This window comes from Perca fluviatilis, chromosome 1 (genome assembly GCF_010015445.1).
Source record: "Perca fluviatilis chromosome 1, GENO_Pfluv_1.0, whole genome shotgun sequence".
Taxonomy (NCBI): Eukaryota; Metazoa; Chordata; class Actinopteri; order Perciformes; family Percidae; genus Perca; species Perca fluviatilis.
In genome coordinates, this window is record NC_053112.1 from 13,568,425 (window position 1) to 13,595,345 (window position 26,921).

Sequence of the window (26,921 nt, forward strand, 5' to 3'; positions counted from 1 at the left end):
TTGTTGTACTGCACATTGCTGCAGCTCCTCTTTTCACCCTGTGTGTTGAGCTCTCTGTTTTAGCTACAGAGTGAGGCATCAAACTTCTGTACCAGCTTTGTTGGGAGTTGCACATGCTCAGTAGCTAGGTAAGGACTACTAGCCATTCAGAAGCAGAGTATGAGGGAGTGCCACGCTAGTAGCTATGCGAGCATTATAACGTGTTACAAAGTGACGCACGTTTGTCACAGAAGTAAAGACTGGATTACAACAGAGCGGTTTGGAGCGGTTTGTGAACAGTTTTTGTTTTCTGTTGGAGATGTTAAGTCCCTTTGGGGTGGACTTTGGGCTATTTCACTTTGTAAACCTATAACATGCACAAAAAGATATATAACCCAATAAAGGAAAGGGCAAAAGCCAAAAAGCATAATATGAGCATTTTAAGCTAAAACAATGCAGTCAAATACAGTCCTGCAAGTAAATCCTTCATGAAGGCTATAATGTTATATAAACCCTTTCTCCATTTGTTCTTAATTTTATGATTTTTATGCTTGTTTTTAATCTGCATATTTTATGTATGTGACACACGTTGGATAACTTTTACCCTTCCAAAATTGGAAGAGACACAAATCCTCTGATGTGCATATTACGACACACATTTTATTCTAGATTTGACTTCTTTTCTGAAATATCAACGTGAACACTCTGACTTATTGGATAAGCTCTTGTTTTTATTTCTGTTGCGGTTGAACGCTGTAAGCCATTTTCTTTTTTGTCACTTTATGCTGCGGACCCTGTGGTGTTTGCATTATGTGCGTGTTCTCTGTGCTGTAATGACACAATATTCTTTTTGTAAATTGATTGTGATATAAAACTTTATTTATTATCACATTGTAATTGTGGACATTATGCACAGTATTTAGTGTACTTAAGCAGATTTTCCGTCCGTGGCAACTCAAAAAAATATATACAATAAGGGGAAATCAAGCTTGTCGTTTATCTTTAATCTCTAGAAATGTTTTGAATTTTAAATAAACCCTTTTGTTAAACTTGACAGAGCGAACAGGATAAGTGTGAGATGTGAAGCTTTACGGTGAATATGTGATATATGTTAAAATGTAGTCCAGCTGATAAGATGTTCAAAGGAAAAAGCCTTTATGACTGTAATGCTGTGTCAGTGTTCAGCCATGCTAGTCTGTCCTCTAACTAACATTAAAAACTTTGACTATCTTTTAGACTCTCATGTGGCCTGTTTACTGACAGCTTTTATCTTCCTGCCAAATTCAAGGTTACTTCTTGCTAATTTGGCGTTCCTGTTGGAAAGTCATGAATCTCTTTGTCTCTCGTTTTAGACACTTGCTTCATTTTACAGTCCATTTTTCTTCCATCACAGAGGGAGAGAAAACTTCTTCTTTATCTGCTCTCCTGGGTTCCCCAGCCCTCCTCTGTCCTTCTCCTCCCTTTCTGCTGAAGTAGTCTGTGTCGACTCCTTCCTTGTGTTACCAAGAGAGGGTATTTTCAGCGATATTGGCTCTTTCTTGTCTGTTGACAGTGAGAACTTCTTTGGTGAAAGATTCTGCTCTTTCTTCTCTGTTGACAGTGAGAACTTCTGGGAAAGATTCTGCCCTTTCATGTCTTTTGACAGTGAAAACTTTTGGGAATGCTTCTGCCCTTTCTTGTCTATTGACAGTGAAAATTTCTTCTGGGAACGCTTCTCCCTCCTCAGTTTATCCAGGTTCAGATTATCCAGTGACAGTTTACTCTTCTTCTTGCGCTTCTTATTAGGTAGGGCCTCCGTCAGCTGACTCCAGACATTGTTCAGAGGAGACTTCTTCTTCTTCTTCTGCCAGATAAAGGTTTTCTTGGATGAGGAGCCACCCATAGTTGACCTGCTTGAGGAAGAAAAACATGATCAACCTGAATATAAAAATTGTTTTTTCCACAACCGAAGTATTGAAGCAAAGAAAGACCATGTGGATTTAAATTTCTTTCAGACAGGATTATAACTAGACTGTTCTAAATGAAAATGTAAAAGTAAATTATGAGGTGGGCTTTTATCTTTTTTAATTTGGAATTATGAAAATATTTTACCACAAAACTGCAAAGCAAGTGTGCCAAATTTGATATAGATATAGCTACCAGTTGACATTAGCAATATGATTTATTATATTACCTTTTATACAGACAGAATGTGATGTTTCAGTGGTAGAATGTAACTAAGTAGATTACATTTACTCAAGTATCTTACGTAGACATTTTAGGTACTTGTACTTTACTTGAATATGCCTATTTTTAGCAACTTTAATCTTTTACTCCACTACATATCAAACATTGTACTTACATTACATTTGACTGACCGCTTTAATTGCTTTTCAGATGACAGTTTTTCATGCCCTTCCTGTCCAGTGAAAACCATGCATCTCCAGATATAAGTGTTTGTGATGAACTAAAGCATCAAGTGTTTTTTTTTTTTTTTTTGTGTTCAGAAAATTGTCCTACATCTTAAGGTAAATATATATAAAAACCCTCTTGGATCAGCTGTAAAATGCATCTTCACAAAGCTGAAAATGTTTTTCTGCAACCCGTTCTCACTCTACGGACGTCCCGTTCTTCCCACGAGTCACGGAAACTAAAGCCCACCCACGACCTTTTCCTAAACTCAACCGTTCCGTGCCCGCGTGTCACGGAAACGTAAGCCCACCCACGACCTTTTCCTTCACATATCTGCGTCAAAAGGGACGCCAATCGTCCCGCCCAAGCGCGTTTAGTTAAAGCGCGTTATGACGCTTAAAGGAGACTTTTTAGCGTCTATAACAACGACAAAGGCACCTGACCAAGCGTCCGTATTCACGAGATGGGAGTGGGAATCTGTTGTTTTCTGATACCATAAGAAGTTGACATGCATGGTTATCACAGGACAGCAACGCTACAAACATGATGAGCTTACAGAATGTGATGCATTGCTGTATATAAAACTACCCAAAAGTATCTAAATAAGTTAAAATGAGCACAACATCTACATCAGTAAAATGCAGTAGCCTATACACATTACTGCAGCAGTAATACCAATCCAGAAACATCACATATAATAAGAAAACACTGACAGGGAACAGGGAACATTTTACTGCACAATGAGTACTTTGACTACTTTTACTTTTCATACTGTAAGTCAGTGTTGCTGATAGACTTACATAGCCCACTTTTACTAAAGTAAGGTTTTGAATGCAGGTCCTAGCCTACAGTGAAGTAATTTTCAATACTTTTACGTAAGTAAAAGATCTGAATACTTCTTCCACCACTGATTACACAAGAGATTACTAAGAAAATAAGAGCCGTGATACATCTGACATTTAGAAAACAATCACTGAAAAAGATAATTAGGTTTGTGTAAGTTCCAACGCTCTTATTTAAACCAATATGATTTGGTAATGGCTCTCTGAGTTGCGATTTAAAGACTATTGTTTACATTTAAAAAACACACGACAGTGTCCGTACAAACCTTAGTTATTTCTCCTCCGCACTCAGTCAGAACAACTGGTGTCACAGTCAAGCCAGCCTCCACTTCGAACAGAAAGCGCCTGTTATACTTTTTATTGTAAAGGATCTGATGGACCACATCAGATAGTAGGCCTGACTGCACTGACTCTGAGAGGAAAGTCAACTACCAAAACCAATGTTCATGTACGTGATGTTTGAAATATGCAGCAGCCAAACGGGAGAAGAACAAACTGGTTCTGTGACATCTGTACTGACTGACGGTGCTTCTGCTGATTTAAAGACGACTGAGAAGTACGCCCTGAAAGATCCATATTACAGTGTGTAATCGGCTATGTATGCCCATGGACTTGTATTTCAAAGACTCCTCTTGTTGATCTAATAAACGCTCCATGTGTGTTTAGTTTAATTCTCTTAACTTCATCATTTGTGCATGACACACAGGCTATATATTCTTGGATTCCACTTTTCTTGCATGTCTTTAAACTGAAAGACAAGAGCAACAGTTTCCTCCCCATTTTCTTCTGTTGTTTTGTCTGTTTTTTTTGCAGATTTGACTCAGACTCTCACAATAGGAGCCCAGTCAAGTGGCAGTATCTCACTACAGGCTCAGTTTAACAGGTTCCATTAAACACTGAATCAGTATCGATCATTGATGCAGGAGAAGGTCAGACACTCATACATTCACTCACTCACTCACTCACTCACTCACTCACTCACGTTAAGACTATCTGCACCTCTTCTCCATCTTGTTTAATCGACATGATTCAGTGATGAAAGCACTTTATTTTTACACTGCTGTGCAGCAACCAAAACATAGGCCTATTCCCTGACACAGAAACCACCCTGCTCACTCGTTTTTAGACTGCGGACTTGCTAATGTATTCTTATCTGTAGCTTGTTTTCATGAGAGCTACTGCGGTTTGTCGTTATATGCATGCCACCTATAAATAAGAATAGATAAAATGTTGTGTAGGCGTTGTGACTTCGGAATCGAAACCATTTTTTTTTCTCTGCAATTTGCAATAGGCTACATAATAGAATGTTTCTGCTCACCTGGCTGGGGGTGAAGTCGGTGCCTTGCTCAAGGGCACCCCCATGTGGAAGAAGGGGACACTGTTACTAACAGTTGTATTCCCTGCCCGTAGCCTACAGTACAGGAAACTCTAATCTGCTCTCACAGGCAAAAACAGCGAGGCTGTTATTCAGCAGAACACCAGGCCTGGTACTGCTGCTGCTGCTTTTACGTGAGTCGAAAATATTAAACCTATTTCTGTGACATCCCCATTGGCTGAGATGTGACGTTTACGGGGGGCTTGGAGCCGGTATGCTATTCTAACGGGAGTCATTTTATTCTCCATATAGGCCTATTGGATTTGTTTTATTCAGGCCTATGATAATATGATGCCACATATTTCTATTTTCACCCTGTCTGTTTGACGTCTTGTTGTCAATCTTTTTTCAGTGCGTGTCTGCATCACAGGGTCCTCCTCCCTCCCTCCCTCCCCCTCCCATTTCCCCGGTGAGTGCTGCTCCTGCTGCCTCTCCTCCGTGCGGCGCAGCGCACCGCGGCCATGGTGGACTCTCCCAGGGCGATGAAGAAGACCTTCTCGGTGCCGGAGATCAAACCGCTGGACCAGTACGACTTCAACCGGGCCAAGATCTGCGCCAGCGTCCGGTGGCTGCTGTCTAAATCGTACGGCTCTGCAGGTAGACCCCAGTCTTTTCCCCGCCGCTGTTCTCATCACTGAGGCGCTGCTTGGGTGGGGCGCTTAATAATTGATCCAGCTAGCCTATATACGTATATATGGAGCTCTGAGTTAGACTAGCCGTTTTATTTCAAGTGAGCCTCCAGCATCCATCTGCCCAGCAGCATCCGTCCATCCATCCTTTACCATCCGCTGCACTGATGCTTATAGCCTGTGCGTGCCTCCCTGGCTGTGCAGCCTAAACACTGCATGTAGGTTACCTTCATTTTATACTGAAAGGGGTTTCATCCAATTATTGGCATGAATATGAGGCTTGTCAGGAGGGATCTCCTCAGTGGTGCGTTATGCATGAAGGTACTGGAGGCTGTCATCGCTGCAGTACAACAAAGCCTTTTGTCAGGCTCCATCAGGCCTGTGGAGGGGTTCATCAGCCTAAATATAACCTGCAGAACTAAACCTATAGCATACAACCTATAACCATTACAAAACATATATAGATACGTGTGGGCCGGCTGTAACTGGGTCAGGACCGCATATTTGTGTCAGTGTTACTCACGCACGCTGTGCCATAGCGCGTGGCAGTAGCTACTAAAGGTGACTTAGTGGGTCTTATAAGACAATGGATTTTCTTTGGTGAAAACTGCTGCACAGAGAAGTTGTTGGCTATATAAATATATTTTGAGAAATATGCTAGCAATGGAAAAGCTGATTTCTACCTGTACCTGCATTGTAATATTTTTTTGAGTGGCCAAACATTACAGTAAGGTATACTAATGTAACACTTGTACAGTATAATGCAATCCAATGGATGAAATAATGTATTATAAGGCTTACAGTATAATGTGAAAGTTTTGTTGTATTATGGATGACATCCTGCTGTAGGGTGCTCCTTTTTAGGGCAGCAACTAATGATTATTTTCACTATAGCTGTCAGGACTATGATGATGCTGTAACTTCAAAAACAAAAAAGTATATAAATAGAATTACATAAATAAATAGCCTAGTGAAAATTTGTGTCCGACTAACCTTAATATTTTGAAAACAAATGATACGAAACAGAGAAAATCAGTAAACCTTAACATTTGAGATGCTGAAACAGGGAATAATTGGCAATTTTGTTTGATAATTGATCTAAATGATCTACCTTTTATTAAAGTTCAATCAACTTATTGTTTCAGTGCTTAGTGTTTCTGTTATTTCACACCAGTTTCTGTACGAATGACATGTTCCAGTGAAAGATCAGCCCTGTACGTCACACCGGGCTAATATTGCAATCTTATATTGCAATAGTTAAGTTGTAGTTTCTCTTTATGTAATAATCCAGGTTTTTCTGCGAGTATTAGATATTATTTCATGTTACATTTGTGTCCGGTCTACCAGTCCTTGTGACAGGAGGAGAGATGAGCTGAAAACGTCTCAGCAGGGGAGGCTTCATTGTTGTCTGTCAACTGGAAAATGGTCACTGGGAGTCTCATACAATTTTAATAAAGGCCCTTAAAAATAGCCACTAATAATAATAATAGTTTATATTTCATACCCACTCCTGATTCAGCTGAGATTCATTCTGACTATTCTAAACAATATATTTGTCAGTGACATTTCTTCCTGGTTGATTGTTGTTATTTTTAAAACATTTTAGTTTTTTCCAAGTCATTTATTAACAAGGTGAAAATTAATGAAGCTCGTGTCTTTTTATGGTAACAATAATATTCATTTAGCCAGTCAAGAAGTGAAGTATATGAGTACATGAAGTATAAAACTCAATGACCTGCCCTGACTATGTCTTTTTTTAAACCTCCACTGATCCATTAAACTGTTTATATGTTTATGATCCATACTGTTAACCTGAGTTTGGCATTGTATATACATATTGTATAGGCTATACTTTGGATTTGCACCTTATTGTTATTGTTGTCTTAGACTTTTATATTTGCACTCTTCCCACTTTGTATTGCAACTGCTTTACAGCAATGTCCCTCGTGATGAAGTTTTATCTTAACCAGGAAATGACCTCACTGAGTATCCTGGTTGATCAAGATACTGTAGAAGCACAGATATAAAATAAAATAAAACATATCAGAAATACTAAAATATGTAGAGAATAATGGATTACACAACAGATATTATGACAAGGATAATGTACAACTGACAAAATAACGGCAATAAATATACCAGAACAAAAAATTAAAACTTCACTTCTTAGAAACGAACAGATTTTTAAACAAGTCTAAAAAAAGACAACACAGATTACCAAATATTGTCAGTCTCTCGAGATATACCCCCCCCCCCCACCACCAAATTGATTAGTTGTTTCTTTTGCAGCAAAAGTACTCAACATTCTCCGATTTCAACTTCTCACTAATGAAGATTTGCTGCTTTTCTTTATGAAAGTAAATATATTTAAGTATGGGGCTGATGGTCTGATAAAACAAGGAATTTGAAGACAAATTGGGCTCTGAAATATTATAATGGGCACTTCTAACAGTTTCCTGACATTATATAGATACAACCATGAATCATTTAATGCAGAAAACAACTGGCAGGGGGTTTCAACCCCAAACATAGGTTGGTATATGTGTGAGGACATTGTGGTAACGAGACTTGAAATGGTGATTTCTAACTGATCATACAATCCATACAGTGTTACACTGTTGGTCTGATTTAGCTGCACTGCACAGGCCTGTTTCTGTTTTTGCCCCTGATTGAATTAGTATTATGTTAAATGGGTTAGCTGGTTCCTACTCTGCAGTCCAGTCTCATCGCCTCTGCTGTGATCGGGACAGAATGGCCACTTTCCATTTCCACCATTCCCATGGTGACGGCAGTCCTATTTCCTCCCACTGCTGCAGAGTGTGAAAGGCGGGGGGTTTAACCCCAAACAGTGTGTGTCACACTGCAGTGGAGTGACACAGATAGAGGCTTCTATTCAAATTCATTGTGGTTATGCAGTAATTTCTCTTTTTTTCTGGATGGGAAGAAGGAGTTACAGTTACACAAGAGAGCCTCACAACAGCAGGTTGAGAGAGAAAGAAGAGCAGTTGTAGCCCTTATAATGAATCGTAGTTAGATGTGTAAGGGACAGATAAAGAAGTAGAAAGGAGTTGATAATTCCTTGGCTTCAACGGAATGAGGATTGACTGTAGAAGTAAATGGAAGAGATGTAGACTCTGATATTTCCTTTAAGAAGTCCACTCCAATCTTCAGGATTATCCCGACTCCTTGGACATCCTTCCAGAGCGGGAATATGGGTCAGCCAGGGAAGTGTGTGTTTTTGTGTCCACAGTGTGTATGTGTCTATGAAATCACCCACTCATAATGGTCTGAGCTTCTTACTAAGTACACCATAGATTACTCGGCATGCACACACACACACACACACACACACACACACACACACACACACACACACACACACACACACACACACACACACACACACACACACACACACACACACACACACACTTGTCTGGGGAACCTAGCCGAGCTGTCCATGCAGATGATGACATTATCTTCTCCTGCAGACTCCCTGCAGTGAGACACTTTCACTAACTGTCACCTAATCTCCATAGTTGGAAAACTTCTTCACTTTTATCCAGTAGTTATTTAGTTTTATCTTCCAGAACAGATAGAAGAGATAGTGGAGCTGCATTCGCTTGGCAGCAGCAGCCTGCGTGAACTTTGCAAGCTTTTCCACATGGGACAATGCGTCCACAAAGCAATTCTCTGCATTAGAGTAGAACAATGCAGCCAAGCTGCCTCATTTTTCACCATCTCTTGTATCTGCAAGCAATATCTTATCTGCACCATAAACTTCATGGTTCTGTTCCTCCTCACATGCAGTTTAGAGAATGTCCTATAGTAGATGAATGAGCACCTCCATTCTCTTAACAATTATCTCCACTTGTATTGAGTGGACTCTTTTAGCTTCCGCAATCCACTGAAATATTAATTCTGAGCTCTTTTGCATTCATTAGCAAGGTTGTTTCTTTCCTTTTTAGAAGCTCTCTGAGGCTGCACAGAGGTGCTTTGAGCTAAATGCTAACTTCAGCATGATAACCGCATCCACGATGCTAACATGCTGATGTTTAGCAGGTATAGTGCTTTTCATGTTCACCATCTTAGTTCAGCATGTTAACATGCTTACATTTGCTAACTAGCACTAAAGTCAGTACAGCTGAGAGCAGTTGGTAATGTCATTAGTTTTGCAGGTATTATAAAACAAAGCGTTGGACAAATTGAATTTTTGACCTGATTCTTGAGCTGCAGATAAAAAGTCAGAGGATCACCAAAAGTCATTACGGTTAATCCTCTGGGAACCACGAATGTCTGTACCAATCTTTGTTTAAATCCATGAAGATTTTGAAATATTTCTCTAAAAAAGTGAAAACATTGACTTACAAAAGTTATTAGGATTTATCCTCTGGGCACTTTGCATATCTGTAATTTACAAAGTGTGTGTGGGTGTATGTGTGTGTTTCTGTGTGTGCGTGCATGCATGTGTGAATATAGGTGGTTCACATGCACAAGTGGCAACATGACAACATGAACTGACAACATGAAGTATGTGTGTGTGTGTACATGTGTGTGTATATGTGTGTTTATGTGTGTCTGTTTGTGGGTGTGTGTGTGTTTCTGTGTGTGCGTGCATGCATGTGTGTGCGAACATTGGTGGTTCACACGCACACATGGTAAATTGCAGTCATGGTGCAGTGTCCCTTGCAAATTGAAGCTTTGCACCTGTGAATGGGTACACAAACACAGGAAAGTTGTAGGAGTGTGTGTATGGAGATGTCTTTTATCTCCTGGATGAAAATTATACTCTTTCCCATTAATTTCCAAAGGTGGTCATTTTTGACTGTAAAAGTGTGACTAAGTTGAATAAATCACTCACAATTCAAAGAAAGTAGTCACAATGAACGTTATGTGTTCAAATGCCTTTTGTGAAGGATATCATAAGGTATTGAGGCAATATGATGAAAAATGCCATATTTATGGTACGGGGAATGTGTAAATCGGTCATTTTTGACCGGAACAGTGTTAGAAGGTTAAACAGGGACAATGCACAATTAAATATTTACCTTGTATAAGTACAAGGAGCGATACATTGCACCAGGTTGTAGCACAATTGCTACTTTCCGCCCGTAGTCCCTGGGCAGGTCTATCTTATAGCAATTCATCCAAAAGTTGTCATAGTTTCACTTAAGTCACAAAATGTCAACCTGCTGGTGGTGCTAGAGGAAAAGTCAGTAGGAATTATCCTCTCTGGACTGCTATGTTTGTACAATCATCAGAGTTTTAGATAATTCTGGACCAAAGTGGTGGACCAACCGACAGACCAACATTACCACCCCTAGAGCCATGATGCTAGTGTGACTAAAAAGCTCAACGACGCTCTCCTGTTTCCTTTTTCAGAAAATGTGCCCGTGGAGTTGCGAGAGCCGTTTTACAAAGACCAGTATGAACAAGAGCACCTCAAGCCGTCCGTCTCCAAGCTGCTTCTCTCCCCGGAGATCTACTGCAGAGCCCAGGCCCTGCTGGCACAGGCGCAAGGGGTTTCTCTGCCAGCAGCGCAGGGGTCCCCGGCAGACAACTCTGCCCTGCTGCAGTTCCTCATTAAGAAAGGTTACACTCCAAAGGTCCAGGATGCAGACGTCACCGAGGAGGACCTCAGCTTCGTCCCCATCAAGACGGTGAGTGTTTGGCCTGATGTGTTTGTGTAGCTGTTTATGAGTATGGTCATTAGTTTTAATGTTCATTTTGCCCCATTTGATTTCCACTGGTTACGTGCCCATTATTTAGGTATTTATGAAAACTAAATACCACAGTGGAAAATGCTATATACTAAGTAGATATGTAAGTATTTAGCAGTAATTAGCATTTTCCAAAGTGAAGAAAAGTTTGTTGGATTAAATACTAATATTGAAGTAAATGAGTAGCAGTAAGGACAAGAACAGATGGAAGTAAAGTAGGAAGGGAACAAAGGAAGGAGAAAGGACAAAAGGATGAAGAGAAGGAGAAAGAACAGAGGGATGAAGTGAAGGAGAAAGAAGAACAAAGGGATGAAGAAAGGACATAAGGATGAAAAGGAGAAAGAGCAGAGGGATGAAGAGAAGGAGAAAGGGTAGAAGAAAAGTATTTAAAGAATAAAGTGATATTTAGCAATCTTACCTTGTGAGGAATGAAAAAAGTTCATATGCAAAGTAGAAAATACATGTGTCACAAAATATAGAAGATTAGTAGTGGCATATGTAGAAAGGCTTCAAAAATATTGCTTAAGCACCTTGTACCTACAGAGTCAGTACGAGTAAATTCGATTTTCACCTCTTCTGATTTGACACTAATCTTGTGATTGGTGCAGAAGGCCCACCTCGCCCTGATTGACTCTCTGATGACGCTGGTTGCTAAAGAGACGGTGGGCAGGGTGAAGATGGCGGTGGAGGCGGAGCAGATGGGTGTCGGGGCTCCGTGGGAGAACGCTCTGCTCTTCTGGGTCAACAGGGTGAGACCGCAAAATCCCTTTCAAACGATGCCATCCTTTTTATATTTATATAGTTATTTGATTAAAGGTTTACTGTTTTTCCACTTGAGACCTATTTTAAATGTGGTTTACTAATGCAAAATCATCAACGTTCACTGGCAGCTGCAGCCTTGAGAACCACTCTGCTGCAGCTACTCACTTGGATTGTTTGGGCTTTCAAAAACCAGGAGAAATCTTCTTCTTCCCATACAGACTGTACTGTTTTTTTAAAGTCCTAAACCTTATGTCTTCATTGGACTGTGAAATAAGCCTATTGAAGAAATGCAGACGTATATTGAATTTCACAAAAGATATTGGTATATATGCATGATTATTAGTGATGAAAAACAAGATTTCAACAAGAAAAACAATGGGGTAAGCACATGGACCTGGACAATTATCTATTATATATTTTGTATTTATATTTTCCTTACATGGTGGCTCTTTACTTGCAATATTGCTCCACATTTATTTATATATATATATTGTGTGTACTAATCAGTTTTCTCTCTGGTGTTCATTTATTTTGTTGCATCAGGTTCAACAAGTGTGGAGCCGGACATTGTTGTACACATGTTATGTTTTGGATTTTTTATAGGATTCACTTGCCTGTGTGTGATTCTGACTCTGAAGATGACGATACACATTGGTTTTCATGTATTATGTAATCTCAGTAAAGTCTTCTTAATTTGTTTTATTTTACATTAACAAAGCAGTGTGCCTTACATGTTTTGGTTGTTGTCTCTCGTGGACAACATCTTAATAAAGTTTTGGATGAAACGCAGTCAACTTATCCTTTTAACTTCCTACAGCTGAACCAGAAGTTGAGAGAAATCACAGAAGAAGAAGAGCCCACCAAGTCGCAGACATGCACAGACCTGCAGACTGCTCAGGACTCGGTAGAAAACACACACACACACACACACACACACACACACACACACACACACACACACACACACACACACACACACACACACACACACACACACACACACATATATATGCATGATGTTTTGCTGTGAAGCAGCTGTCTCTCACACTAGCTGTGTTGCTGAAGCTTCTAACATCGACGTTGCTCTGCTTCTCTGTTCTCTCCCCCCTGGTTTTGTCTCTGTCATGCCTTGCTCTCTGGCAGTGTCAATCCAACCGTTGGTACTGGAAACTAGTCCCCGTAAGTGTACTCTTCTCCTGTCTATCTTCCTCTCTGAGTCCGTCCATCTGCTGTGGCTGACGTTATGGTGCCTGCTGGAAAATGCCTCGAATAACTTTTATTTGTCCCGTTATGAAAGTGCCTTAGTGTATGATGTCATTTACATAACTGCTGACCTTTTCAACTGACCAATTACAAATGTCCTGTAACTGCTTATTATTATTAACTGATGATGTTTTGGACACTGGCGTGTTTATGACTTTGTTACATTCAGTCATCAGTTTTCATCTCAAACTGCCCAGATTATCAGAGCAGAGGGGGGGGGATGTTGGAGAGGAGGGAGGGAGGTGGCATTACTCCCTTGCTGATTATTGAAGCACCTCTGCGCCCCCCCCCCCCTTTGTTTGTCCCCTTTCTCCCCTTCCTCTCCTCCTCCCCTCCGCTCTTTTCTCCCTGAGCAGTGCCAGGTTGTGGTGTGGCGGTTCCCACGATGAGCGGCCCCATGTCATTTATGCTTGTTTCCCTCTCTCTGCCATCCCCCCCCATCCAGCATGCTATCGCTTTTTGTTTGAAGGAGTCGGGGAATAAGCCGCCAGTGGTAACGTATAACACCTCACTCTTCTCTCACCCTCATCCTCCACGTCTCCCGCACGCGACTTGAGTGACAGACTGACCAATCGCCACACCTGTCCCACGCTGTCGTGACCAATGACTGACTGACAGGGGTGGGTCTAGAGGGTGGGCCCGGGGTGGCACCTGCCCCCCCATGAAATATGATTGCCCGCCTATTTTCTATGCTGTATTCTGAAATAATCTCATGGGCCCCCCCTGACAGATTTTTGGTCCCCCCCCCCCTGTGCCACCCCACTAAAATAATCCTGGCCCCTGCTGACTGACTGACTGCAAACTAATCACTATTCCAACCCCGAGGTTGGATGGACCAATTACAACTCATTAGCTATTAACAGTATTTATCCATATTCAATTCATGTTTTACTGCTTTTCTTTATAGTGCGTGTTACTAAGCCATGTTATAGGAGGCGTATTACTGTAAAATGTTACTCTTTGATGTTGAACATTTCACCTTTGCCCTCCTCCAACAAGGCTGCGTAACATCATTCAGCATAAGTTACAGCTGATGCACATGCAGCGTTTGTTTTGTGTTGGATTCTTTTGGGTGTATTTTATCTCTTGTGGACATTAAAAGCGTGATACAGCATACAAGCTTTTCATTTTGATAAAATTCACTTTTTTTCTTATCTGATTATGTATTTCTTACATGATCAAGGGTCACAGTGACGTCAGTGCCTGTTTCTGCTGCATGGACACCGGAGGGCAAACGTCCTCATCTTCACTTATAATCACTGACATTTCTCTACCCATAGTTTTCTTTTCATTTTATATATTTTTTTTTCATTTTCTTTTTGCTAACCTTTGCACTGCACCTTCTGGTTGGTGTGTGTGTGTGTGTGTGTGTGCGTGCAAATGTGTCTTAATTGAGGCATCACTGGTCTTGCGCTTTGTTTCTGTGGGTTTACTTCTCTGCAATTTTCCTGGAGTTTGGCTGCCTTTATAGTTTAAGTTAATGGTTTTATTTATTGTCTGTAGTGTAAAAAGGATATTTCCTGGCTGATTGTACACTAACTCTCTTAAACATAATGTAAACCTTTATTTTCAAATTTGTAATTTTGTCTGTATCTGCCTTACAATCCTTCCTCTCTTCCCTTCACTTGCCCATTTGCTTTTCTTTTTCCTACTTGTCTTTACACAACTCTTCCTGTTTTTACCCTCTTCTCCTGCCTCATCCTTCTCCTCCTCATTCCCTCTCTTTTCTTCCCTAGATTCGCTATAGGAAGGACAAAGTGCAGTCTAAGCTGACTCCTACTTTCCCTCTGGTCTCTGCGGTCAAAGATCTGTCTAATGGCTGCGCTATAGCTGCTGTGTTGCACTACTACAGCTCCAGCTTGCTGCCTCTAGAGGGTACACACATGTACTCAGACGCAACCACACACGCATGCACGTACACATTGGATGATTAAATATTTATTTTTAGCTAATGTATGCTTCCAGAGACTAAACAGCTGAAATCACGGACCCCTTGTTTCAAAAAAAGTTTTCCAAAAAATGTGGTTAGGTTCAATGAGAGAGCATTTCTTATTTCTACATCTGTACAACAACTTTGACTCTTATTGGAATATACATTTCATGTTTAATTTTTATATTTCCTTTGTCAAAGCATTATTACATTGAAATAGCATCTTGTAAATGATCTACAGTGAATCAAAAATTATTTGCTAGCTACCTCTGACAGACACGTACATACTAAATGTTTATGTATTATTTGTCTGCTCCTTCCAGATGTGTGTCTGAAGGACACCATGTCAGTCACAGACAGTCTCTACAACCTGCAGCTGATCAAAGATTTTTGTGAAAGCAGTTTACAGAGCTGCTGCCCCCTCGCTGTGGAGGACCTGCTCTACGCTCCACCGGTCCTGCATGTAAGCATTACGTTACCTTTTACATTTCCGCTATTAATGAATACGCTGGAGATTCATCAGTGCAGTTGAAGTGAGGAGCAAGAGAGTGTGGATTGAAAAAAGAAGGCATGCAAGTAAGCGTTAAAAAAAAGGCAACTCCACAGAAAAAGAATTCTTTATGCAGCAAAAGTATCATGCAGTACAAGCAGGATTTCAGCCTGGGTGTAGTTACTCTTTGGGATGACTTCATCCTGCCATGTTTTTATCTCTACTGACACTCCGTGATCTCTGCAATAGAAATGGTCTGCCAGGATAACCGGTTTGTAAGTCAATAAACAATAATAATTGTGTCATAAATAATAAATAAATGGGACATGTGTTTTCATCAAATTTGACTAAATAAACACACAAATCATATTGATCCAAAATATTTCCACTCCATAAGTTATTTGAACTATGTGAATGGTTTAGTTTTTGGGAGTGTAAAAGTGTTCTGATAGTTTCATCTGCAATAGATAAATGGTACGGCTGCATTTTGCACTGGACATCACCTAACGTGACTTATCACGAGCATACAACGTTATAACCCAAAAGACCCATGCCTTAGCTTTCTTCTGCAAGAAGAATTAATGCTCTCGCTGTTATGGTTTTTATTTTAGATCGATTTAAACAGGATCATGTAAACAACGACTTTCCGCGGCTGCCGGCGGGAGGTCTGTTCTTTAAGTGTTAAGTCACAAAGATTCTTTGCTTATTCTGCCCTCTCTCCACATGTTTGTCATCTCCACATAGAGCTGGGCGATATGGAGAAAATCAAATATCACAATATTTTTGACCAAATATATCAATATAATAAACAAAATATTAACACAATGCGATTTTTAATAAATAATCATCAGTAACGTGGATATATTGACTAAGTTGGTGTAGGCAAATAATAGAACAGACTGGTAAGTTCAGAAAATGACATCCCTTTACTGTAATGCAGCCTTTAAACCAGGAAATGACAACACTGTCACATATCCAAAATTTAAGAAGATATCTAACCTATATCGTTATCGATATAATATATTGCCCAGCCCTATACCTCCACGGTAACCTAATATGCTCTTTTTCTCAGCTGAACATCATGAGCTTCATAGCTGAGCTGCTGGAGTGGTTTGAGGTTAAGAAGCCTGATTTTGTCCAGCCCATGCAACCCATCGACCTCTCAGGTCTGTAACTTCCAGTATGTTGTTGACAACATTTCTGTAACATTGTTATATTGGCCAATGGCGATCGGCCTGTAAAACTGCAATGTTTCTCTTTCTTTCAGATGTATCAGGGTTACTCGACTGTACAAGTCCTGTCAGCGGGAACAGCAACAGGTACAAGCATCCCACTAATACCACCCACACAAAGATGTTCAGGGTAGAAAAATCAGGCATGACTGTACTCCTTAACAAATCTGAACCTAAAATACTACATCATTTATTGAGCCAAAACTAGACTAACCTGGTCCAGGCTTAGAATCAAAGCTGTAACATATTGTGAACAATTAGTATCCTAAATAAACAAACAAAGAAAATAACAAATGTAACATTTTTCATTTGCTTTAAAAAAAGAATGAATGAACAGCATGTTACTGTATTTTTCTGTTTCAGTGGTTCTCCGTCCTTCATCTTCAAACAACCCTTTGTGCCCATCTGCTCCCCAGTGTCACCTGGTAAAAAAAATAGAAAGAAATGCACTGAATGTTTTTATTTAACCTTTCTTTTTGACTTCAGTTTTTTTTTTTTTTTTTCTCTTTGCAGAAAACAAAAGTTGGACAAAGAAACAAATCAGGTAGTCATACTTCAAAGCTTCATGTGATTTCTATAGTAAATGTTAGGGCTGGGTTTGAAAAAAAATCGATTTTCCGATTTAAATCGATTTTCCTTTGAATTTTCCAATAGCGGTTCATAAAATCCACAATCGATCTCTGTATCATATGAAACTAGAAGACATAAGGAATCCAGTGGTACCAACTATGCCATGCTAGCTTGTCGGAAAGGGGGTTACATAATGCTCCAAAGATAAGCTACATTTTGCCAAGGGAAAAACTGGCATGGCCATTTTGAAAAGGGTCTCTTGACCTCTCACCTCAAGATATCTGAATACTCACTGACTGTAGAGTCTGTAGAGCTGCACTTTATTGTGTTGACTGCTCCAGTGTTTTCATGTTGAATAAAATGTACATTAATGTAACTGCTTTGGGATCAGTTCTTAATGTAAACATTGATAGTTTTAATAAAGCGGCAGTTAGAGGGAAACCTACAATTGTAGAATCTCTTTCATATCTAAGCGAAATTTGTTTTGTACGTGAAATATCCCAAATCGACACTAAATCGGTAATCAAATCTGAAATGTAATCATATTGGGACCTTGTGAATCTGACTTGATTCCGGGAAATCAGTGGCGATACCCAGCCCAAGTAAATGTTGTGTTGCATTCATATTTTATCTTAATTTTGGTCTCTGCTTTACCGTTTTTGTTGGCCCAACCCATCCATTTGTCCATCCTTCCATTGTCATCCACCTCTCTGCAGTCGTCCTCTGTCAGCAGTGACTTTCAGCATCCCATTTGGACTGGACAGTGATGTTGACATTGTCATGGGAAACCCAATAGATTCTGTCTTTCGCTCTGTCAGCACTGACAGCCTCACCAACGGCCTCCCTGCAATGACTTCATCGGTGACATCAGCAGGGATGAACTGTGTCCCGTACAGCCCTCCGGAGGAACTCAGCCACCTGGTCAGCACTTCTGTGCCATCGCAGCGCTCTTCCTGGGGCCCTTATGCACACACAACACCACTGGGAGAACTGCCGACCATCGAGGAGGCGCTACAGGTGGTTCATACTCCTGGCGGCAAAGGTCGGAGGAAGGAAAGGATAGCGGAGAAAGGTGGAAGAGGAGTGTTGGGAGGAAGGCCAGAGCCCAGGTTACGCCCCGAAGGAGCCCCTGCTGGTTTCTTCTTACACTCCCCTGAGAATGATAATTCGCAGCTCAGTAGCTCTGCTCCCTGTATCTCTGGAGTCCTCCACCGGCCTGTCGGTGGAGAAGTGGGTGACACTGAAAGGCAAGGAACAGGAGAGAGGAGGGAGAGATCAGGACGCACCTCCGAGATGTCACGTGATGACGACTCTGTTCTACGAGATGGCAGCGTTGACTCCTCTGAAGCATCGGATGAAACCCCTAGAAAGGCCCCTGGTAATATTCGACCCGCTAACAACAGCACCAGAAACAGTCCACACATGACAAGCTTTGCTGAGCGACGAGACAACAGAAGAAGACATCCCGCTGCTCCCGGGGAGGAGTCAGCCTCTGCTCCGACTCCAACCACCCCAGGAACTCCACATACACCCTCCACCCCAGTAGGGGCACCGGGCCACCAGGACAGCCCAGGTCCCAGATGCCCTGAACCAGGCTCTGAGGCCTGGGAGTTGGGGGCTCGTCTGGAGGAAAAGCGCAAAAGCATTGAAGCCCAAAAGAAACGCATTGAGGCCATCTTTACCAGGCACAGACAGAGGCTTGGAAAAACTGCTTTCCTTCAACTGAAAAGACAGCAAGGAGAGGGAGGAGGGGAGGGAGCAGAGGAGGATAATCTCACCCTGGAGGAGCGCCTCACTTGCATGGAGGAGCAACTGAAACAGGAGGAGGAGAGGGAAGAGAAGGAAAAGAAAGAGAAAGAAAAGGATGGAGAGAAGGAGAAAGAGAAGCCATCTGTTTCCAATCCTCCTCGGTTAGAGAAGCAGGTCACATTCTCTATTGAAAGTAAAAAAGGGGCAGAGAAAGAGAAAGGAGCAGAGAAAGAGAAAGGAGGTGAAGCTGTCATACTGGAGTGCAACGAAGTGGTGAAGAAACTGAGCGAAGCTCTGCAGTCATTACAAAAGGACATGCAGAAACTTACGGAACAGCAACAGCAGCTCATGAGCAACCAAAGACCTAAAAATACACCCCAAAAGAAATCAACACCTAGAAGTACCGCCAAAACGCCTCCTCACACCCCAACAAAGACACCACCGAGAACTCCGACAAATACTTCTACGAGGAGTACCAGTAAAGCTTGGGTGATTCCAGGTCCCAGTGCTGCCTCCTCCCCGTCACGTCGTTCTCACCTTCCTTCCTCTTCCACCTCCCCAAAGACTATCGTCTCCTCCTCCTGCCCAGCTCCTCGCACTAAGATCCCCTCCTCCTCCACTCCCCGCAGCCCCAAGCACCACCCGCGTGTCCAACATCAGCCTCACCCACGGCCTTCCGAACTCAAGTTTCCCCAGTTCAACCGCGCCTTGGCACCGACCCATAATGTGGACACCCTCCCCCACTTGCGACGTGTGTCCCCCAGCAAGTGTCAGGTTCAGACCTCCTCTTCCTTCCGTATCGGTGGGCAGCGGACTCCTCCAGAGTCTCTTCAGCCTACCCAGCAGCCACAGGCTGACGAGAACACCTCAGACACAGCCTCTAGCGAGACGCCCACTCAGTTCAGCCTGGAGCTGGAGCAGGAGGACATGGAGGCTGTGGGAGGGCGGCCGGTCTTAACGCAGCCCAGACACGATCGCCCAAGGGCTGCTGGTGGAAGCAGCTCTGGCGCTCCTTCCGAGTGTTCATTTGAGAGCGAGACTTTGTCCCTTTCTGCTGCGTTCAGCGCAATAGGTGAAGGCAGAAGAGACGGAGGTGCAGACAAGCACTGCAGCATGATCGAGGTCTCGCTGTCATCTATCGGAGGGCCAGAGGGGGGCAGTGATGAGCCAACTGACGAAGGGCAGGACTTTTCCTCTGATTCTATGAGCGACCATGCAGAATCTGCAATGGAACATGATAGAGTCCTTGCTGCACAACCTCTAGACCCCATAGAGCAGCTAGGTCTGGCCACAGGAGCCAGCAATTTGCCAGAACAACAAACTGAATCTGAACAAGAACAGACAAAAGAGACTGAAACTTTGGAACCAAGTGGACAACAGAATGAGTCCGGGGCGAGAGGAGGAATTGGATTATTCTTTCAGGTGAGTGTTTGCAAAACAAAATGAAAGGGAATGATTACATTAATTCTGCCATGACAGTTGGGTATATGATTTTGTGCTTGTGTGGTTGTAGGGGGACGCACATAGTGAGGAGGAGATGGCCCAGCGTCGAGCTTTGCTGTTTGAAAAACAGCAGAAGAGAACTGAGGAGCTGAAGAAGAGGAGACAGTGGAATGAGCAAGAAAGGGAAAACAGGTAACACACAAACACATTTATGAATGCTTACAAAGTTCTTTGCATCGCTTTATATGTTTGTCAACTAATTAATCCTGAGCCGAGATGCACCCATTTAAAAGTAACCTACCTCCTCTTGGTTTCAGACCGGCATTCTCAGACAAAAGAGTGGCATCTCCCTCCAATACACCTCCTGCAGGCACAACCTCACCTTCCCCCACGCCTCCTGCTACACCAGGCCGGCGGGGAAATTTCACGCAAGAGGAGTACGCACGGCGGAATCAACTCAGGATCATGGAGGACTTGGGCAAAGTGCTTCAGCAGAAATCAACCAATCAAGGACGATCTTCCGCTAAGAAAACCCGCTCCCGTCCTCGCAGCATGACCAGGGAGGAAACAAAGCTGTCTCTGAGCCCAGCCAAGGGAACAAATGGTAAAATCAAAAGTGGAAAAAAGGTTATCAACACATTAAAGGTGCTGTAGGTAGGATTGTGAAGATCCAGGACTTAGCCAAAGAATTTGAACATCGACAACTTCTCAGTCCCTCCCCCCCTTTCTGCTAAAGCCCAAAACCGTCTCCTAAGCCCCTCCCCCCCACAAGGGAGAATGAATGCATGTGCATGAGCAGTGATTAACACACAGTTAGCGGTGGAATTTTGCCAATCACATTACAGGCTGTAGGTGTTGCCAGAGGAGCCGGATTCTATTTTAAATTACCAGTTTCATGTAGTTCTACTCGAACATAGGGTCACTTTCAGCAAATATGACAGAAAGTTAGTTTTATAAGTCTTACTTACTGCATCTTTAAGATTGTGTGCAGATGATTTCAATGACTAAACTGATTATGTTTCTCCAGGCTCTAGGTTGACCAAGGTCTACTCTAACTCCTCCCTCAACTTGGCAGCTACAGACGAGCCAGGAAACAGATGTGGTGACCCCACTAAGAAACCCCACAGGTACTCCGCTGCATAGGTCATTTGTATGCATCTTTACTCTCATTTATACAGCTTTTAGCCACAATAGTAGCATGGCTTGAGAGATGGCAGTGCTGGTCAGTCAGATTTCTTTGTTTTGTCTTTTTAGCCCAATCTTTTCATCCACGGGATGAAAATTTGGGTTAGAAATTCATGGCCCTCCAAGTATGTATTGGCACCTCCAACAATTCTTCTGTGGAGGTGCGGTGGAAAATATCACAGACTTTACAAAAAGGAAAATCACGCACTCTGGTCTTGCTTATAGCATCACCGTTTATTAATGAAAACTGACGTTTCGGTCCCTCTGGACCTTTATCAATCCAGAGGGAGTGAAACATTATTTTTCTTTAAGAAATGGTGAAGCTATAAGCAAGAACAGAGTGCAGGATTCTCCTTTTTTCCAAACAAAATGTCAACATTTCCACTTCCACATGAACCTCCTGGGTTCATAGCAGGGTACCTCGATGTATGAATGGATCTATGACCAAATTACTCTGAAAGGAATGCTAAAATACTAAATATTATCAAATTACAATAACATTTAGGATGTTATTGTGTGATGCTTATTATAGATTTTACCAATGCTACATGCTAAATGTACGTTAGAATGCTAGATGTTACAGGTTAACCTTAGTTCTATTGCTATTTTTAATAAAGTAAAAAAATGTGAAGTCATGGCCTGGTGGTTCATTGATTGACTTTTCTCCAACAGCCGCCCTGACTCACCTTCAGGATGTGTGACTCCAAGTAAACTGGCAAATCAGAACGGAGAGAAAGACTGGGAGACTGGTTCCAATGGGACCTCGCCTGCCCCTGAATACACAGGTACAGTACTGCACAGTACAGTATCTCTCAATTTTTGAGTACTTGTATGCACATCCAAAATGCTTACAATTGTACACACGGATTAGCATAACTAAGTGTACCTGTGTTTGTATTTGCAGGTCCAAAGCTCTTCAAAGAACCAAGCTTCAAGTCCAACAAATTCATCATCCACAACGCTCTCTCTCGCTGCTGCCTCGCTGGAAAGGTCAACGAGACCCAAAAAAACAAGATAGTTGAGGTAGATGATTAATGTATACTTTACTGTGCGCCACTTTGCTACGTCTAGTAAAATACATGACATTAATCCTCATCTAGCTGTGAATTCTGTTGTTACCAAACTAGGGTACTTGCATGCCGTGTTGGAAGTAGTACTCAGATCCTTTACTTCAATAAATAAATAAATACATGTAAAATGTAAAAATACTCCATTACAAGTCATGCATTTAAAATCCTACTTAAGTAAAAGTACAGAAGTAATATCAGGGAAATGTACTTACATTTTCAAAAGTAAAAAGTACTCGCTAATACTGATGCATTAACACAAAAGTAGAATTTCACAATTATAGCTGGTCGAGGTGGAGCTAGTTTTAACTACTTTATATATATTATATATTTATATAAGGGTCGGGCTCATCCGAAGGGTCACAAGATAAATCTAAAGGGTTTGTGAAATGCTTAAAGCTTTAGTGCGTAACTTTGGATATTAACGAACGTCCGTTACATTCAAGCCATTGCCAAATGAGTTGCTACAAAGCTAATTAAGACTATCAGCTCCACACAACTCTCTCTGGATTTCTCAGTATGGCTACGTTCAGACGATTGTGGCGTCCGGTGACTTTCCCGTGCAGAAACTCAAGTGAAGATAATGACCTCTTCTGAAGAGTCCATCGTGGTTTTTGAATCCTTCGGGTCCTCTGTGGCTACTAGCAACTGCGTGGGGGAGGGGTGAGGGCGCGTGCGCGATCACGTAAGGCTTGGATCATGTGGACGTGCCGACAGTGTTGTTGTCATTACTTAGAATTCCTCATGGAGGAGACAGAAACGACGCACTATAGCTTTAATTGTAGAGGAAAGAAGAATAAACAAAGTTCTTATACACTTACATTCTTTTATGGTTTTTGGACTTTTCTCTAACTGCTTTTTTTGTGAAATATTTTACCACTTTAGGCCTCAACAACAATAAATAAATATAGAGGGGAAATGTCTCTTTTGTGAAACTGAAACATGACAAAGGGCCCCAAATAGACACTGCTGTTTTGTAACGGGTCATGTTCGAAGATCATTGCAGCCGATGAAAACTAAAAATACACAGCCAATATGACTTTTTGCACTCTTCTTTCTCTTACGTCCAACCTCAGGAGATGGAGAAGAGTCCTGCCAACCACTTCCTCATCCTCTTCCGCGATTCCAACTGCCAGTTCAGGGGCGTTTACACCATGAACACCGACTCCCAGGAGCTTGTACGACTGACCGGTGTGGGCCCGCGTACAATTGGCTCCACCCAGGTGGAGTCCATCTACAAATACAGTTCAGATAGGAAGCAGTTTAGTGCCATCCCCTCTAAAACTATGGGCATGACTGTGGACGCCTTCACCATCCCCAGCCATCTTTGGCACGGAGGAGGTGCAGCAGGAGGAGGAAGCAGGAGAGCAAGCGTTACTAAGAAGGCGGCCGTTTCCAAGTGAGCAACATAATAAAAACATCACAGTGACAGATCATTAAAGAAAACACTAATTATGGTGAAAACTGTAGTCAAATATGAAAAAACAGTTATTCATATGCACACAGATTAGCCTTTAGCCATGTGTGTGTATTCATACAGCTTACCTCTCTTGCCCTTGAATTTACTAAAACTACAAAATGTAAAAAAGAAAGAAATTTGTACTCCCCCCTAATGTGCATGAAAATGTTAACAGCACAATTTTCTTTTCCTAAGCAGTAAACGGAGATACAGAGGAAGGTTTTGTAAAATGTTAAGTTAATTGCCAAAGGAAGAGGTACTTTTTAAAAGTCTCATTACTTAGACTTTCAAAGTACAAACTCAAACATGACTTTTATTCTTTCGGAAGAATAATGAAGTTGTTTATTGAAAAACACTGACTTTAATACGATACACGATAACTGTCTGTTCCCTCTCTGGATTGAAGTCCTCAAGTCGATCACCAGTTTTATACATTAAGCCAAACCCCAGAGAAAATGCCTTCCTGTGTTAGAGTGACTGGCAGGACTTTTATTGTGTACGACTTTTATGTTTAACCAACAATTGCCAATAGGTGGCTTGAAGCACATTTGTTTTGCAAAAATGAAAGACAGCCATAACTGTATGATGCATAGAGCAGAAGTCAACTGAAAGAACGATCTGTAAATGTGTCCGTGGTTTTCGGAGATGATTACCACAGCATAAATGGTTTATTACTGTATGTGGTATAAGCTTATTTCAAAATAATATCACAGTGAAAATGTGTGGTTAGATGAAAATATGTTGATAATGGGTATACGTATGAGCATCAGATGCTAATTAAACACCACTAAACTATTAGCATATTGAGGATGATATGTGTCATGCCAAGCATACATTTTGAAGTACCGGCATTGTTGCTCTCTCAGTTAGGGATGGGTTCCGATAGCCGGTACCAGTTTTTGATCCGGTTTCAAGTTGGAGAAATACCTAGATTTGTAAATCTCTGCAACCAACGAGTCCATTATTGAGTCTTTCATCCACAATCTCTCTTAGGTCACCCTTTTTTGTAACCTCTTTCTGACACCACAGCCATCTGCAAATCTCTGTGGTTTAGGTATGATACTGAGTGAAAAAAAGTGTACATATGTATTTTTTAACTAAGAGACATCTTCATTTTCCACCAAACAAACTACGTATCAAGATTCAATAAGTGTATTCGGAACTGGATTCAGATTCACTAAAATGCTATTGAAACCCATCCCTACACTTGGTAGAGCACACTCAATTAAATTGGTGTAACTCAGACCAGCATTCATGTAAGAAATAACAAACTGGAATAAACTCCACTGATCAAGCAGTTTCTCTGTCATATCTCTGTATATCTGTCTGTCTCTCTCTCCCTCCCCCTCCCAGTCAAGGCAGATGGCCGCACACCAAGAGCCAGGGTCTGCCTGACATATTATACTATGACATTTTTAACAATGACTTTTTATGACACACAATACTCTGACTTTTTATGACTTTTATGACATACTATACAATTACTTTTTATGACTTTTATGACATACTATACAATGACTTTTTATGACATACTATGCTCTGACTTTTTATGACTTTTTTATGACCACTATACTATGACTTTTTTTTATGACAATGTATTATGACTTTTTTCTACTTTTTATGACATACTATGAAAAATTATGGCATACTATACTATTTATTTTTATGACATTGTTATGACGTACTATACTATATTTTTTATGACTTTTATGACACTATACTACTATGACTTTTTATGACATGATATACTATGACTTTTTTATTAGGTTTTTTTACAAATATACTATAACATTTTTGACTTTTTTATGACATACTTTATACTCATTAAAATAAAAATGAGTGCATACTATACTATGACTTTTTGATTTTTGTTATGACATATTTTGTATGACATACAATGACTTTTTTCGACTTTTTTATGACATACTATACTATGACTTTTTTTATGACTTTTTATGACATACTATACTATAACTTTTTATGAAAACTTCATGACATACTATGCTATGCCATTTTATGACTTTTAAAGGCATACTATACTATGACTTTATAATTTTTATGACATAATATACTATGACTTTTTTCAACTTCTGTATGACATGCTAAATTATGACTTTTCAGTTTTTTATGACATTTACTATGACAACTTATGGCTTACTATACTATGACTTTTTTTTAGATTTTTGCTATGACATACTACGACTTTTCATGACATTCTATACTATGACTTTTTATGACATACTATACTTTGTATTTTTAACATTTTCTGACACTATACCATGACTTTTTATGCCTTTTATGACATACTATACTTTGTATTTTTAACATTTTCTGACACTATACCATGACTTTTTATGCCTTTTATGACATACTATACTTTGTATTTTTATGACTTTTTATGACATACTATACTATGACTTTTTTTTTTTATTTCTGACTACTATGACTTTTTTGGACATTTTTACAAAATACTTTTTATTATATTATTATATAGTATTATATTTTATATTTAAATTTTTTTTTATATTTATTTTTCACCTTTTTATTACATATTATGCTATGACTTTTTATGGCATATTATATTGACTACTATTTCAACCTATTTATGACATACTATACTATGACATTTTATGGCATATTATATGATTACTTTTTATGACATACAGTACTATATTATGACTTTTTAAGACATTTTATGACATACCATATTATGACTTTTTTATAACATGACAAAAAACAGATAGATATGTAGGTTATTCATTTTTAAATTGTTTTTATTCCACAATAATTGCATCATTAAAGGGTTTACAACAACAACAACAACAACAACATAGC

General features: G+C 40.7%; 1 protein-coding gene across 5 annotated transcripts; it reads left to right on the plus strand.

The window, feature by feature from the left end:
* The first annotated feature begins 4,682 nt into the window (after window positions 1–4,682).
* On the plus strand, window positions 4,683–25,384 carry LOC120558180 (calmodulin-regulated spectrin-associated protein 3-like). Of its 5 annotated transcripts, XM_039799121.1 has the most exons (20): window positions 4,683–4,799; window positions 4,940–5,184; window positions 10,599–10,876; window positions 11,545–11,685; window positions 12,516–12,602; window positions 12,842–12,877; window positions 13,407–13,454; window positions 14,698–14,836; window positions 15,215–15,354; window positions 16,454–16,547; window positions 16,649–16,700; window positions 16,977–17,038; window positions 17,127–17,157; window positions 17,900–20,354; window positions 20,446–20,567; window positions 20,693–20,979; window positions 21,403–21,502; window positions 22,233–22,345; window positions 22,465–22,583; window positions 23,704–25,384. In XM_039799121.1, the coding sequence occupies exons 2-20, from the start codon at window positions 5,049–5,051 to the stop codon at window positions 24,028–24,030; spliced, it is 4,767 nt and encodes a 1,588-aa protein (XP_039655055.1). In that variant the 5' UTR covers window positions 4,683–4,799; window positions 4,940–5,048; the 3' UTR covers window positions 24,031–25,384. The 5 variants fall into 5 exon arrangements, with proteins under 5 accessions (XP_039655055.1, XP_039655063.1, XP_039655069.1 ...); XM_039799129.1 differs by lacking the exon at window positions 13,407–13,454; XM_039799135.1 differs by lacking the exons at window positions 12,842–12,877; window positions 13,407–13,454.
* The last annotated feature ends 1,537 nt before the right edge of the window (window positions 25,385–26,921 follow it).

Bases quoted from the DNA above. Each gene is read 5' to 3' on its own strand.
- LOC120558180 (XM_039799121.1), top strand. From the start codon at position 5,049: ATGGTGGACTCTCCCAGGGCGATGAAGAAGACCTTCTCGGTGCCGGAG. The intron at 20,980-21,402 runs GTAAAATCAAAA...ATGTTTCTCCAG, and splicing joins CCCAGCCAAGGGAACAAATG to GCTCTAGGTTGACCAAGGTC. The intron at 21,503-22,232 runs GTACTCCGCTGC...TTTCTCCAACAG, and splicing joins CCCACTAAGAAACCCCACAG to CCGCCCTGACTCACCTTCAG.